Here is a 15,767-nt window from a genome sequence, read left to right on the forward strand (position 1 = left end):
ACAAACGCGTAGGCCTAGGGACCAGGCAGCTGCTAGTAAGTATCCAGCCAGTCAGAGGCAGCCTCCGGGGTGGCAAAAAACAAGACCCGGTCTACATCCGTGATGGGCAGCCTGCTTGGATAGAGGCAGCTGAATTTGTTTCCTTTTTCTGTAGGCATTTGTTGATCTCAGTGAAGGATCTGCGGTGTTGTATCTCCGGCAAGTAATTTGAGAATAGTAGGAGCTTGGTGTTTTCATAGGTGATTTTTTGTTGCCACTAGGATCCAGTCCCAGTCTCTAGTTTAGCAAGCAGAGGAGGAAGGGCCTCAACGGAACTCCAGGGACAATGGATGTAGGAGGCACCCTGTGTGCCAGTTTCACCATGAACGTAGATGGCATGTTGGTAAGGTCAAAGAGGGAAGTCAGCAGTTCAGCAAACTCCACCGGTTTGGTTCCCTTGGCCATTTCCAGGAGACAGAGGATGCTGCTGTGGTTTCTTCTCAGCCGGTTTTCTGTGGCAGCCTGTAGCGCTGTGACTTGCAGCTTAAGGGCCCGAAGATCTCTGGAGTCTGCCCGGACCGTATCCTCCATTGCGGAGACACGCCCCTCCACTCCATGGCCCTGGAGCGGAATTTGTCCAGGTCATGCTGAAGCAAGCTAATGTCCATTGCCAGGAAAACTCTTTCCAGGCTGTAATCGCCACCAGGAGGTCTGCAGTGGACAGGGTCCCATCAATGCTGGCGCCCGGGGAGGTCTGCATGCCCACAGACATAGTCGATGTGACTGACCGTGTGGTTAAGATGGCCACGGAACAAGAAGAGCAATGGCCGAACCTCAAAAAAGGTACCTGAAGTGTGCTGGAGTGTTATATCAGGGTTCCCGATCCTGAATTAAAAATCAGAGCTCAATGAAGGGTGAAGGAAGCAATACAGGATCAGAGCTCCAGAGTCCTGCGTCCAGTCCAGCTCACATACTGGCCACGGCCCCCCAAAACAATAGATATTTAAAGTGTATAAACACAAATCTGTAAACACTGACAATGCCCATAACAGGTCATTCGTCTGGTTTACATATAAAAGTAAACACAGCATGACAAATTATCAGCCACCCTGATACAGCTGAAAAACAAGTTCGGTTATGCATGCCAAAAGAGAGCAATGACCAGATTATGTAATAGGACTTACCTAAAAGGATGAATAAACAGAACAACTTCCTGACCACCTACCTCTAAATGAACATAGCAGTTGCTTGGGTGAGTACACAGCGCCATGGCCTCAATACTTAGCTTCACAGAGTGGCAATTTTAACTCGACATGTCAAGTTTCACAGGCAGCATCACCTGTCAAACTTGCCCATTGAGCTCAATGGGGCTGCATAGAAGACAAAAGCTTGGGGTTGTGACACAGTATTTCAATGCAAAAATCCCATTCGGTAGGGAGAAAAAAAAAACAAAAAAAACAAAACAAAACAACAACATTCAGGAGGCAGCAGTATCATGTCCTGCACCAACAGTGGGAGGGTCTTAAGCAAACATTACCAGGAGTGTGTGTTACGTACAGAGTGCAGGGCCCAGGGGTGCGCTGCATATACAGTTCAGGGCCCAGGGGTGCGCTGCATACACAGTGCAGGGCCCAGGGGTGCGCTGCATACACAGTGCAGGGCCCAGGGGTGCTCAACTAATCCTCCAAATTGCCCCCTCCCCCGTCACAGTGCTCTACTCTCACCCCAAAATCCCCCTCCTTGACAGTACCTGATAGAACAGTAGCTGTGGAAAAGCAGGATAAGTTACTCAGGAGGAGTGTAGTGCAGCTGCGGGGCACATAGCGCCAAGGGCAAAGGCTTTAGGTGCTGTTGCCGCTAGACAAGCACCGGGTTCCAACTACTTATCTATGCATACAGGTGGCAGGCGGAGCACAGTTGAGATCACTCCACAGCAAGAAACTAGAGGAGCAGGATCAGCAAATACACCGCAAAACACTACACACATGCATTATAGCTTAGTGAATTTAATAAAATTATAAAAAGAACACTCACCCAGTATGACATGTGTAATTTACTCTAGATCCAAAGAGCAGATTGTCGATGTGCACATCTCCGTTTAATGTATCTCCAGGGTATGGACAACTTCTCCCTGCATAATTGATATATAAAAATGTAATATTCTTGTTTACATCTGTTCACAAGACAAACTGATATATATGTGTAAACATTAGCATGGAAAATAAGTCATATTAGAAGAAATGTATTGAAATTCTGTAACATAGGTTCAAAGAAGAAACTTCTACAGAAATATTCAATAAATGGTGAAAGAAAAAAAAAAAAAAAAAAAAGTATTAACCACTTGCTCTCCAGAGTATTTTCCCCCCTTCCTGACAAGGCCATTTTTTTGCAATATGGCGCTGCATTACTTTGATAATTGCACGGTCAAGCAATCTGTACATAAATAAAATCTATGTCTATTTTCCCCTCCACAAATAGAATAGAACTTTCTTTTGGTGGTATTTGATCATCTGTGCGGTTTTCATTTTTTGCGCTATAAACAAAAAAAAAAAAAGACTGACAAGTTTGAAAAAAAATATATATATATTTTTTACTTTTTGCTATGAAACATATCCAGTAAAAAACAAAAAAAAAAAAAAATCAATGTATTCTGCTACGTCTGTTAAATAAAATCCCAATATGTGTAAATTAATTGGTTTAAGTGAAAGCTACAGTGTCTACAAATGGCGGTATAGATACTGGAATTTTTATTTATTTATTTTTCTACTAGTAATGGCGGCAATCAGTGACTTATAGCTGGACTGCAGCAGGCATTCTGACACTGGGTGGGAACTGACTAACTGCCACTGACAATACAGTGATCAGTGCTAATAAAAGCACTGACACTGTACTAATGACACTGGGCAGGAAGGGGTTAACATCTGGGGCAATGAAAGGGTTAACTGTGTGCCGTTTTACATAATGTGCTGTGTGTGTTTTACTGGGGAAACATGCTGCTGTGCAGAAAAACTACAAAGCAGCATGTTCTTACTGGCAGGAGAGAGACCTGTGTTTACACACAGGTCTCTCCCATATCAGTGTTACTCGGCAATTACTGGGTGCCGGCGGGGAATCTCCAGCCGGGACCCAGTGATTGACATCTATAGCCACCAATGGTGGCATGGCATACAACACATGATTTCGCGCAGCCCTGCCGTCCTGTAGCAGTAGTTCTACTATAGAGTGGCGGGGAAGCGTTTAAAGCACTAAAGCAAATAGCTAAGGATTTCCAGAGTTTCCAACCTCTCGAAGTGAAATTTACTGATAAACACAAAAAGATTTACTGGAGAATTACGTTTTGTTTCTCCTGACAAGACACATACAATTGATGACAGAGCCAATTTTTTACTATGGACATGACAAACTTTTTTTTTTTTTTTTTACAGTTAAAAAGATAGCCAAAAATAACCCATTTTCAGTGTAAATACCAATATTTAAGCTACAAACATGTAGTTAGTGTACTTAGCAATGTGCTGAAGGTATAACAAAGGCAAAAAACATTTCTCCTTTTACATGAAAGTCAGGTAAATAAACCAGCACAGAGTTCCCCCTTACATCAGATCCTGCAGGGTTCCCCTTTACACCAGAGTCCACAGAGTTCCCCCTTTCACTGTAAAGGAGAAAGCTGTGGAGTTTGATGTAAGGGGGAATGCTGGAGACTCTGGTGTAAAAGGAAACTCTAAGGATAAAAGGGCCTCTGGTCACCAGAGCCAGCCCTTACACAAGAGTCCACAGAAGCTTCCCTTTAAATCACAGTGCACAGAGTTCCCCTTTATATCAGACTCCAGTGTTCCCTCTTTACATTAGTCCACAAAGTTCCCCCTTATATTAGTTCACAGAGTTCCCCTTTACATCAGAGTCCAGGGAGCTCTCCCTTACATCTGCTTACCCTGATGTAAAGGGGAACACTGTGGATCCCAAAATAAAGGGGAGAGCTGCAGACCATCTTGGATGTAAAGGGGAACTCTGATGTAAGGTGGTCTCTGTTCATCAGAGCAACTTCCCCTTACATCATTGTCCGCAATTCTGCAGACTGATGTAAAATGGGAACTCTGAGAACACTAATTTAGGGGGAAAACGTGTGTGTGGTAAGGAGGGGGTAACTGATATAGGGGAAGCTTTATATCAGCGTCCCCCCCCCTTACCTTTGTGTATTCCCTCCCTCCTTACATCAGTGATCCCCCCAGAGTGACTGCGTGGCCTGTCTGTAGTAATATGACATTGACTTCCATGAGAGAATGCTTGCTCGCTCGGCCTCGGGTGCAGCTTAGTCATCTGGTCCTCTGGGAGGCTCATTGCTACTATGCAGAGCCATCACCAAGTCTCAGTCTGCCTTCTACCACCAGTCCTCTCTAGCCCCTGTGGTGCACCCACTCCCACAGCCCTGCTGCAATTCACAAAAAAAAAAAAAAAAAAAAAAGTGCCCAGTGGTGCCATTATGTCACTGGGTGCCCGTCCACAGCCAAAGCATGGCATGCTTCAGAACTGTGCATGCCAAATGTTTGCTTTTTTGTAAACGATGTCCATAAACAGACATTTATGGACAGTTTATACATAGGCTGATATTTACAAACGGTCTGTAAAATTTCTATATGGTTGGCAACCCTGATGGTTAGATATTTGGTGGCTTTTATACCTGCTAAAGATTTTATATTATGTCCTTTCAGCCCTCACATTTACATAAACTCTGCAGCAGACCTGATTTTTTTCTACTGCAGTTAGGCAATATACAGAGGACTGGTACCTCCCCAAACATGTTACTGAACAGTGAAAAGAGAAATAGACTGATGAGCTCATCTTTCATCTTGCACTGTACTGCCAGCATGCTCCTTGTTAGCACATGAGCACCTAACTACAGCTGACTTGCTCCTTGTGCTGCTTTTCCTTAGTCTGAGCTCTACTGTACAGGAACTGCAAGAGGCTCATGCCAAAACAAAATTCAGGTCCTTACACGCTTTGTATATATAAAAATACAATTCATGATGTTTAAATGTCTGCAGAGCTGCATAGGATGGAGTTTCAATGCACTTCTAGAGTTTAGCTTTAAAATGAGAAGTGCAGCAATCCACAGGAACTGACTCAAGGAAGCCAGACTAGCTCAGTATAGATTCTTTATTGCCACACTTATAAATATTGCGACCCAGTTGTAATCCAATGAGACAAAAAAAAAAAACACAAAAAACACAAAAAACAAACAAACTGTAGATTCAGACCTCGGAGTGAAGCAGCTGACAAAAAGCATGCACTATATATTTTGAAATGTAAAACTAGCTGTATAAAGCAACCGCTGAATAGTAATTTTTTCAGTGTATCCTAACGAAGCACATTAATATGAACAAGCCCTAATGAACACACATTCTTTTCTTCAATGCATTTTGCATTAGAAAAATATCACAAAATGCACAACAACTCCACTGGCAAAAAATGTAATATGGCAAAAATGTAAATTTACTTTAGATAAGACAGGCATTTTCTTTTTGAGACACATTAAAAGCTGAGCCCATTATATGTTGGGTTTCACAAAAACAAGAAAAAAGAAAAAAAAAAAAAGAAAGAAGAAGGGCGATAAGATTATCTAGATAAAGTAATAATTAAAGTAGTTGTAAACCTCAGACATGAAAAATGAACAAAGCACATCCCACTACAGTGCGTGCTAACCTGAACACTAAGCACCAAGTGTGGTTCCTCTCTGGTCATTCCTCTCTTTGCTATATGCATGAGTCACTTTCAGTTTTTCTGGAACTGAACAGATTAGAGGGAGACAGCCCACAGCAGGTGACTCATAGGCTTAGCTCTGTATTTTTCTATGTGCCTGTAAACCTGAATAAAGGGGGTGTGCCCCTTCCCTCTAATCAACTATCAGTGACCTCTGTGCTCTAGCTCTGCAAGGGTGTGATGTCAGATCCCTGCCCCCTGCTGCTAGACTTGAGAAAAAAAAAAAAAATCATTTGAGCTTTGTGTTTTTAGAAAAATCTACAGAAGAAAAGCTACAGATAAACAGGTACAACTTTATGCAAGAGGATTGGTTTCATCTCTGTACCACCTGAGGCCAGTCACTTCACTGTCTAAGTAAGAGTTTACAACTACTTTAACCACTTCCCATCCAGAGACGTACTGGAGCAATGGGCGAGTTATCAGTGTTTCCAGCCGGCAATTCTGAAACTGGTAAAAATAATCCGAGCAGCAAAAGGGCCACTGGATTACTTTTACAGGTGGTGGAAGGGGGACGCTATGGATGTGACCGCAGCATCCAGCTCCAGGCACACAGTTAAAAGGAATTAATGTTGTTCCTCCCATTGTGTGACATCAGAAACTCAAAGCGATGAGGACTTATGCAGGCCATAGATGGGGAGAAAAACGGCAGATTTTCGGCCGATTAACGAACTATCGGTCGGTCTAAAAAAAAAAACTTACCTGACCACCAATTATTACGAAAATCGGCCGATTAATGAGTAACCTATAACGGGAAATTATGTCATTTTGTGGCCTTTGTGATCCTTTTTCGGAAAACGATCGTTCGTTTTTGACCATCAATGAGGATAAAGTCGGGCGTTTTTCGAAAATTTTCCAACATCACCGATAATCTGAAAGTCCAAAATACACGAAAAACGGCCGACAAAATCGTCCACTAACGATAAGATAATCGGCCGGTTTTATTTTCGGACGAAAAATCGACCGTTTTTCTCCCCATCTATGGCCTGCATAAGTCACTTCCAGTTTTGGTTCCTTGTTTACCTGGAAGTTACCGGCAGCTGATCAGCCTGATCTGTGTCTGACAGCTGTATCGGAGGCCAGAAGAGAGGTCTGTGGTCTGTTAGACCCCAAATCTCTCCATCTCACCAGCCATGCTGCCACTAAGGATGTTCATCCCTTGTTATAGCAATTTAATGGAAAAAATTAAAGAGACTGTACTTTAAACATTTTTTTTTCTATTTTATTAAAAGCACCCCTGTCCACCTGTGCTTGTGAACAAATGTGAATGCATATGTCAGTACAGCACGCAACACACGTGAGGTATCGCCGCAAACATCAGAGTGAGAGCAATATTTCTAGCTCCAGACCACCTATGTAACCCTAAACTGTTAACCTGTAAAGGATTTTAAGTGTCATATATGGGGATTTTTAGGTACTGTTTGGTACAGTTCCACAGGTGGACAGTAGCAAACAAATTCAAGGAATACTTTTTAATCAGAGTATAGCATCAAGTCAGTTAAACTCATGGGATATTGATTTGGTCAGTTAAGTAGCAGAGGGGGTTAGTAATTAGTTTCAGCTGCTTTGGTGTTAATTTAATTAACAGGTACACTAGATGGACAACAATGGTGCAGTGGGTCCTGTGTTCCTCCTGGTGCATGACAATGCCCAGCCTCATTTGGCAAGAGTATGTAGGCAGTTCCTGAAGGATGAAGGAATTGTTACCATTGAATGGCCCCCACGCTCACCTGACCTAAACCCAATAGAGCACCTCTGGGATATCATGTTTCAGTCCATCCGATGCCACCAGGTTGCACCTCAGACTGTCTATGAGCTCAGTGATGCCCTGGTCTAGATCTGGAAGGAAATACCTCAAGACACCATCCGTCATCTCATTAGCAGCATGTCCCGATGTTGTCAGCCATGCACACAAGCACGTGGGAACCATATAAACTACCATTTTGAGTTGCTGCAATGACATTGCAGCAAAATAGACTAGCCTGCTGCATCATTTTTTCACTTTGATTGTCAGGGTGTCTTTGAATTCAGTCCTCTGTAGGTTGCTAATTTTCATTTCCATGAAATGATGGGGCATCCTTACGTTTCTAACAGATTGCCTAGTCCATTTCAGTACAGAATTCCAACATGAGATTTTCCCCATTGAGATGGTATGTGGTTTCAAAATGTTCCTTTAATTTTTTTGAGCAGTGTATAGATTTATTTTTCATGTGTACATTTTAAAATGTATATACCATTACAAATTGATAATGGTTTTATTACCTATATGCAGTTTTGTAGATCCACATGCTGATGAGGATTTTCAATTACTGCAAGTCCCCATACACTTGCCAATCAAGATTGCATTAGATCTAGCAAGTGCAGCACAGAGTGTTGGTGTTCTCAAAAATATGCAACACCCACCATTTTATTCTCTAGGGCCTCAGCTTAAAAAAAAAAAATAAAAAAAAAAAAAAAAAAAAAAAAATATATATATATATATATATATATATATATATATATATATATATATATATATATATATAAATTTTTTTTTTTTTTTTTATTTGGGAGCTCTATGTAGTTTTCTAGAAAAAAAAAATGATTTAGCCTTTTTTTCCTGAGAAATCAAGCATATGATATATTTGTGGTTTACCCATCTGGTGAAGTATTCTAACCCAGATTGCTGGCAAGGTTTGAGGTAAGCAGTAGCGGTGAGCGGTGGTGGCAGTAAATTATTTTTATAGTTTACAATTATTTGAAGCCCATTATTGAAGATTTGTTTCAAGCGTGGGACAGTTATTTATTAAGGACTTTATATTCACATTTACTGGAGAGGGTCACAATTTTTTGATTTTTTATTTTCTTATTTTTCAATTTAATTGTCAGTATAATTATAAAAACAAAATATTTTTAACCACATACATTTTGCATTTTTGCACATGTACATATATTTGTATAATCTTGTTGTGCAGCACTTTTGGCAAGTGTGGGGTTCTTTTGTGGTATATAGTTCTTTTTCTGCCAAAACGCTGCTGTCGCTGGACGCACGGGCAGTGTTTTTTTTCCTGCCTTTAAAAGCCTGCTAATAAATGCTGCTAAAAGCCTATGTGTGCATGGACACATAGGATAACATGCAGGGGAGTTTAGAGGCAGGAAAAAATGCCTGACACCCTAAGAAGCAACTGCAAAAACATCTTGATAAATGTAGCAGCCATAGGTATGAGCAGTCCAACGCATTAGGGTGTGCACCCCAAAGTTCACGCGCATGCGTGTGTATACCTGTTTGTCACAAATGGGGTTTATTTGCCAATCTAAAGGCTAGGCAGGTAACAAAAGGTCAGATTTTGCAGAGAGAATATCTGCATTGCATCTGCATTAACCTAAGTACAGGCTGAAACAACTTGGAAAGGAAAATGGAGGTAAAGGATCTGGGATTCACACTCCATCACCTTTTTCTTACTGCTCTTTGCAGAATTCCCATGATCCTGGCTTCCAACCAATCAGGGAGCTATGCGTAGGGTCACGTGAGCTCCTGCCGGGTGTTCTGAACGTTTGCAAAGCAGGAACCACTCTTGTGGAACTCTGGTCAGAAAGGAGATATTTCTGATCTCCCTGCTGGCACATTATCTCCCTGCCTGCAGACTCAGAGTGAAAGAAGTGCTTCCACAACTCAGTGGGAGATCTTCCCCATTTCCCAGGCGGCAGAGTGAAAGACGTGTGGGAGCACTTCTCTTATGGCAGAGCCGGTCAGAGGGTGATCTTTCTGATCTCCTCGCCAGCACACAGAGTGATAATGATAGTGTGCACAGGATGAGCTCAGGCACATCCGGCAAGCCCTGTGTGGACACCTATGACTGCAGCATCTTGTTATGGGGTTTTATTTCTGCAGAAGCATGCAGTGAAGAAAGAATGCAACATAAAGGATAATCCTGGAGGAAAACCTAATGGAGGCTGCAAGAAAACTTAAACCTTGTGAGAAGAATGGTTTTCCCTTAACACAATGACCCAAAGCCAGAGCTATACAAGTACGGATTCCTTTGAAATAATACTGTTCACAAAATGGTTGTGTTAAAATTGAGATCTCAGCCCTATAGAGATTCTGTGGCTGGACTTGTAAAATACTGTTTACTCACGGGCCCTATGCAATCTCCCAGAGCTTAAAGAGTTTTGCAAAGAAGAATAGGAAAATAAGGCAGTGTTGAGATGTACAAAGTTGATAGAAACCTTTCCACAAGAACTCAAGGCTGTAAGTTACATCTGCTAAACACTGACTTAAAGTGATATATACTAAAGTATTGGGTTATATACTGGGGAGTTGGGAAATTAAAAAATAAAAAAAATAAAAAAAATAAAAAAAAAAAAAAACACACCCCAAAAGCTATAGCCAACTCACATGTTACGTATGTGTGCATATTGGGTTATTTTTGTGTGTTATTTTGTTTAACAGAATTAAATTGTTATGCATTGAAGAAAAAAAAAAAAAACTTACAGGGGGGTATATAGATTTTATAGGTGGAATTTCCCATATGTTTATGAGTTTTCTGACACAATGGCACCAAGAGTCATGCTGCTATTAGACAGAAAATCTTCTAGGAATAAAATAAAGATAGTACAAAGTACTTACGCTGGCAGAACACTTCAGGAGTTGACCATGTTGAATTATCCAAGCAGTATATAACATTTTTGCTTCCAGGAACACGGATGTATCCAGGTATGCAGGAATAACTTACATTAGCACCAACAGAAAAATTGTCTTGGCCACTAAATTGACTTTCCACAATGGCAAAGTCCAACCTCAAAGGAGCTCCACAGTTCCCTATAGAAAACAACAGAACACGATTTAATTACTAAACATAATTTACCAGATCCTATATTATAGAATGACAGTGTCAACTAATAACTATATCATTGCTGTGACTAAAATTAAAAATATACAGACAATATGTTCTTTAAAATTATATCCAATAGGTACTCAAAGGTTGAGCAGAACAAAGTCATAGTGTACCTATACCGAAACATTTTTTTTTTTTTATAGCGTGTGGAAGGATTAAAACTCCCATTAGGTTTTACTGCAGTTAAAGGCTTTGATGGAGAAATTGTTTCATCTCCTGTTGAGCAACAAGGTTGTGGCAGGTTAGGAAATGTGAGGAAATCTCTCAATCCGCAACACAGACTGGAGTAAAAATGCTTTCTGAAGTTAAGTAGGGGAATGCTAGAACCACTGTCTGCTTTTTACGGTTGTTGATATCCCTACTGAAACCTTACTTCATACCAGGTAAATGTTGTGCCCAGAACAGAAAGTGAGATGAAATCTCTCGAACGTAGCCTCAGAAAGCATAAAACTGGACAGGGGTTCTATTTTTGGATATAGATACAGGTTATCTGTGCTTAGAAGGCAGTTATCAAAACTCCACATTAACATGTTTCATATTAATATTTTTTCAATAGTTTATCTAGCAAAAAGTGTACACATTCTAGAACTGGAAATGTTGAAGATATTATAGACAATGCTAGAAGTGTCTTAACCTGTATTATGTTCAGAGGAGGAATAAGGAGGATATGACTGCAGGCAGTGTCTGCAGAGGACTGTGGAACGTGTGAAAGCAGGATGTTTATGTGAGAAAAGTGTAGAAGGTATGACAAGAGGTAGTATGTGCTGGAGAGAACACATGAGGCATGACGGTGGGAAATACATGCAGGAGAGGAGTGTGGAGGATATGACCATAGGCGGTCACTGCAGAGAAGAAATGTGGAGGGTAGGACATTGAGAAGCTTGTGCAGGAGAGTATGACAGGAGACAATATGTGCAGGATAAGAATATATAAGGTATGATGGGTGCCAGTATGTGCCCTGGAGAAGTATGGAAAGAATTTCGTCAGTAACAGTATGATAATGAGCAGTATGCGTGGGAGAGGGCTACAGAAGGTATGACAGCAGGCAGTATGCGGGGGAAGAAGAATGCAGGGTAGAACAATGGACAACTTTCAAAAAAGGCTCCAGTCTCAAACAGGGCAATATAACTAGTATCTGTCATGAACGCATCCCTTTCCATACCCAAAATGTAACGGATGGGGGCAGATGCCAACATGTAATTAAAAGTCATATATAGAAAACAATTATATAATTATTATTAAGATACAGTAATGGCATATGTCACATTAACCCCCTCCCAGGAAACATATGCACATATTACCAAAGTGGGTATCCTTCCATTGGGCCAGCTGTTGAGCACATAATCGCTGTGATAACCTCCGATTGGCTATCACAGTGACCAGTCACTGTACAGCCCACCCCTGTGATGCACACTATTGTTTCTTGGCCCCACTACAGGTACAAACACATATGAAATTGTCAGGAGAAGGAGAATTTGTTTTGAGTTGTTTTCTGGTGGTAGGTCATAGTAATGGCAAGATATCTGCAGATACAATTAATAAAAACAAACTATTTTGAGCCAGTTTTCCTTTGATAATTAGTGATAATATCCATTACCATTTACCACCAAATGATGAAAGCCCAAATTTTTTTCTGAAAAAGACAAGGTAGATTTCACCTGGATATACCAAGTAGTTGCAATGATACATAGAGCTTTACGAAAACATGCCAAGGTTGGATGAAGTCACGACGCACGTGACGCAACGCATCGGTTCGTCATTCCTGGTGACGCATGCCCGGACGCCGCGGCCATATTGGATTCCCCAGTGCATGCAGATTTACCCATAGGTTGTGGTAAAAACGCTTGTTAACCAAGAGGACCATGTGAGTAATTATTTGTGGTGTTTTACCCTTTCTTAATAAATATACTACACTATGGAAAGTTATGTCTATGAGTCTGAATAAGAGAGGAGAAATAAGGAGTCTGCCAGAGGAGATACACCACTGAGGTGGAAACTGCTTTGGGGCCCTGTGTGGGTCAAGGAGGGGAGGTGAGCAGGCATTGCTGCCATTTGGAGGAGATTATTTGCACCTAGAAGTGGAGATCACGTGTGTTTTATAAAAGCACAGAGTCACATGCATGGACATTTTTTCTCTCACTTATGATGTATATGAAATGTGTATGAATTAGGCACTATTTTTATGTGGATAATTTTATATTCACTAATTTATTCACATTTGGTTATGTATTGAAATTTGTTATATGCACAGTATAAGAAGTTTTTTTTTTTTTATAGTGTGTGTTGAATCACTAAAGCTTAATTACATTCGGTTGCACTATTTTTCTCCCACCAGAGGGAGGTATTAGTGTTTATTATATAGATTTGTCACACAGGAGTATCAGATTTATATTAATTCATTTTTATTACCTTTTTTGAATGCACTTTATTTATGAGATATAAGAGCTTCACTATTTTTGTTTTTTTGCTTGCACTTGTTGGTATTAGTTAAGTGACAGCAGCTGTATTATTAGTTATCATTCCATCGAGTGCAGGAGGATCCTTTACACTTTAGCATGTCAAGGTGTTTGTCACAAACGGGTTAAATTACAATTTTTAGGCCTCATGCACACAGATGGTTAATTTTAATTACCCTAGAAGCCAGCAGCATTTTGGACAAAAAAAAAAAAAAACAACAACAACCACGCCTGATACTTGTAACCGTGTTTACTGCGTTAATCTGCGTCAAAAGTTTGGGCATTAATTTAATTGGCCAAAATAAATAATTTATTCTGCCAATGTAAAACAAATTAATGCTCAAGCGCTAGAAACGTGCCTAGAATTTAGACACATTTACAAACGCGTCAAGCGTTTTGTTTCAGCCAAGGACGCCCTGGCGGTGGGTTTTTTCTCTGCCACTAAACTCTCCTGCCACAAAACACTGCTTAAAGCCTATGTGTACATGGACACATAGGATAACATGCAGGGGAATTTAGAGTCAGGAAAAAAAAAAAAAAAAAAGGCCTCACGTCCCTAGCAGTGGCTTCAAAAACTGCCAAAATCACTCCCACTACTAAAACCCTAGAGTCTATTAAAGAATCCAGCTAAAATCAGGGAAATATGACACTAGATGTAAGGAACTTCATGAATTCATCAATTGAACAATACTGTCATAGGGATGTCAGATGAATCCAACATTGCCACAATTGTCAGAAACCTGACATTTTCACTAACAGGTTACACCCCAGATGAATCTTGATTGTACATTCTCTCTGCATAGAGTCATCTATGCAATGGAATGTAAGTGATACTTCATGTCACAAGGCAAACATTGTGTGTCATCTATGTAATCACACTGCCTTTGTTCAGATCTAAGTTACATATCAGGCACCAGCTCAAGCGCCCTTAATGGAAAAAGTGATAAGTCACATCATTTCAAAAGGAATTCCACCATCACTGAAACAATATGGAAATTATAGAGTGAAAAGCTACCATTGTATTGCATACAAAAAAAAAAAAAAAAAAAATCCAATTATACAAAAGCAAGAGGTGTGCTATAGGGGGGCGCTCCCGAACCAGGTGGTGTGCATCCATAGACATGCACAGCGCAGCTCAGCTTTGCAATGCTCCCCTGCTCCCTCCTTGCAGGATTTGACTGACAGCAGTAGGAGCCAATAAATCCTGCTGCTGCCTGAGTCTCCTGTGAGACTAAGAAAAAAAAGGGAGAGAAGAGCTGCAGCCAGGGACAGAGCTGGAGCAAGAGGAAAAGTATTCAGTGGGGACGCACAAGTGGCAACCCCCCCCCCAATAAAAATAAAAAAAAAAAAAAAAAAAAAAAGCACACGGGTTAGACCAAAAAAATGGAAACACTCCTGTTACAGAATAAATTTGGGGCCAGTCCCCGATGGTATGGCATGATGGATAAAGGTCTGCAAAAGGAGATTCTATTTATGTTGTAGGGAACAGACAGTCCACAGCACTCCAGGCTACATATATTTAACCCCTTCCCGCTGACCATATGCATATATGCAGCCTCACAGAAGTGGGCCTTAATCCATGGGGCTGCATATTTGTGTACCACTGTGCTGGGAGCGCGCTGCACACTGCACTCCCAGCACAGAGACCAGGATCTCTGGGTCTCATACCAACAATTGGGACCCAGAACTAAATTTAGTCACTGCAGCCTGCCCGTGTGTTAACTTCCTCTTCTGAATGTAGTGAAAGATAGATACATTGCAAGATACAGTTGTGCTCAGTTTGCATACCCTGGCAAAAATTGTGAAATTTTGGCATTGATATTAAAAATATGACTGATCATGCCAAAAAATGCTCTTTTATTGAAGGATGATGATCATATGAAGCCATTTATTATCAAAAATAGTTGTTTGGCTCCTTTTTAAATCATAACAGAAATCACCCAAATGGCCATGATCAAAAGTTTACATACCCTGGAATGTTTGGCCTTGGTACAGACACGCAAGGTGACACACACACAGGTTAAAATGACAGAGGTCAATGTCCCACATCTGTGGCTTTTTAAATTGCAATTAGTGTCATTGTAAAAAAAAGTCAATGAGTTTGTTAGCTCTTATGTGGAAGCACTGACTAGGCTACATACTGAGATATGGGGATCAGAAAAGAACTATCAAAAGCCCTGAGTAACAAGGTATGGAACTTTATAAAGATGGAAAAGGACATAAAAAGATGTCCAAAGCCTTGAATATGCCAATCAGTACTGTTAAATCACCTATTAAGAAGTGAAAAGTTGTTGGGTTGATCAAATACTGTCAAAAGAAAAAAACTCTCAATTTTCTTTTGGGTACAGCATTGCACAACTGCGCAATTACCAGTTAAAAGTAGCACAGTGTGGTATAGCCAGGCCAAATGTGCTTGTCATGAAAGGGATAAAAAACATTCCAGAGCTGAAGCTTAAGTGGTTTTAAAAAAAAAAAAAAAAAAAAAGGAAGGGCTAGATCAAGATTTGATCTAGGTCCATGTCAGAGTTAGTGCTAGGGTCAAGGTCAAAATATTGATAATTATACCAGTGGATGGTTGTGCAGGTCGGGTACCAATTGATCATTGGAGGAGAGCACACAGAGTTCCCAGCATAGCTAGAGAACTAACCACAGTGTATTCTCTTGCTCAATGTGGTCAGTTTTTAATAGAAAAGCAGAGGAATGGGCA

At 40.7% G+C, this 15,767-nt stretch overlaps 1 protein-coding gene across 1 annotated transcript in view; it reads right to left on the minus strand.

The window, feature by feature from the left end:
- Nucleotides 1–15,767, minus strand: part of LOC149427362 (complement decay-accelerating factor-like) — a gene marked incomplete at its 3' end in the record, with an annotated part of 76,385 nt that overhangs the window by 12,180 nt on the left and 48,438 nt on the right. Inside the window, exons 3-4 of the mRNA XM_089668092.1 lie at nt 10,337–10,528; nt 2,014–2,110 (exon numbers count right to left, since the gene is read on the minus strand). Coding sequence (XP_089524218.1) covers nt 2,014–2,110; nt 10,337–10,528 — 289 coding nt within the window. The remainder of the gene's footprint in view (nt 1–2,013; nt 2,111–10,336; nt 10,529–15,767) is intronic.

Source organism: Staurois parvus, unplaced genomic scaffold (genome assembly GCF_062004578.1).
Source record: "Staurois parvus isolate SC_StPar_1 unplaced genomic scaffold, SC_StPar_1.0 ptg003832l, whole genome shotgun sequence".
NCBI lineage: Eukaryota > Metazoa > Chordata > Amphibia > Anura > Ranidae > Staurois > Staurois parvus.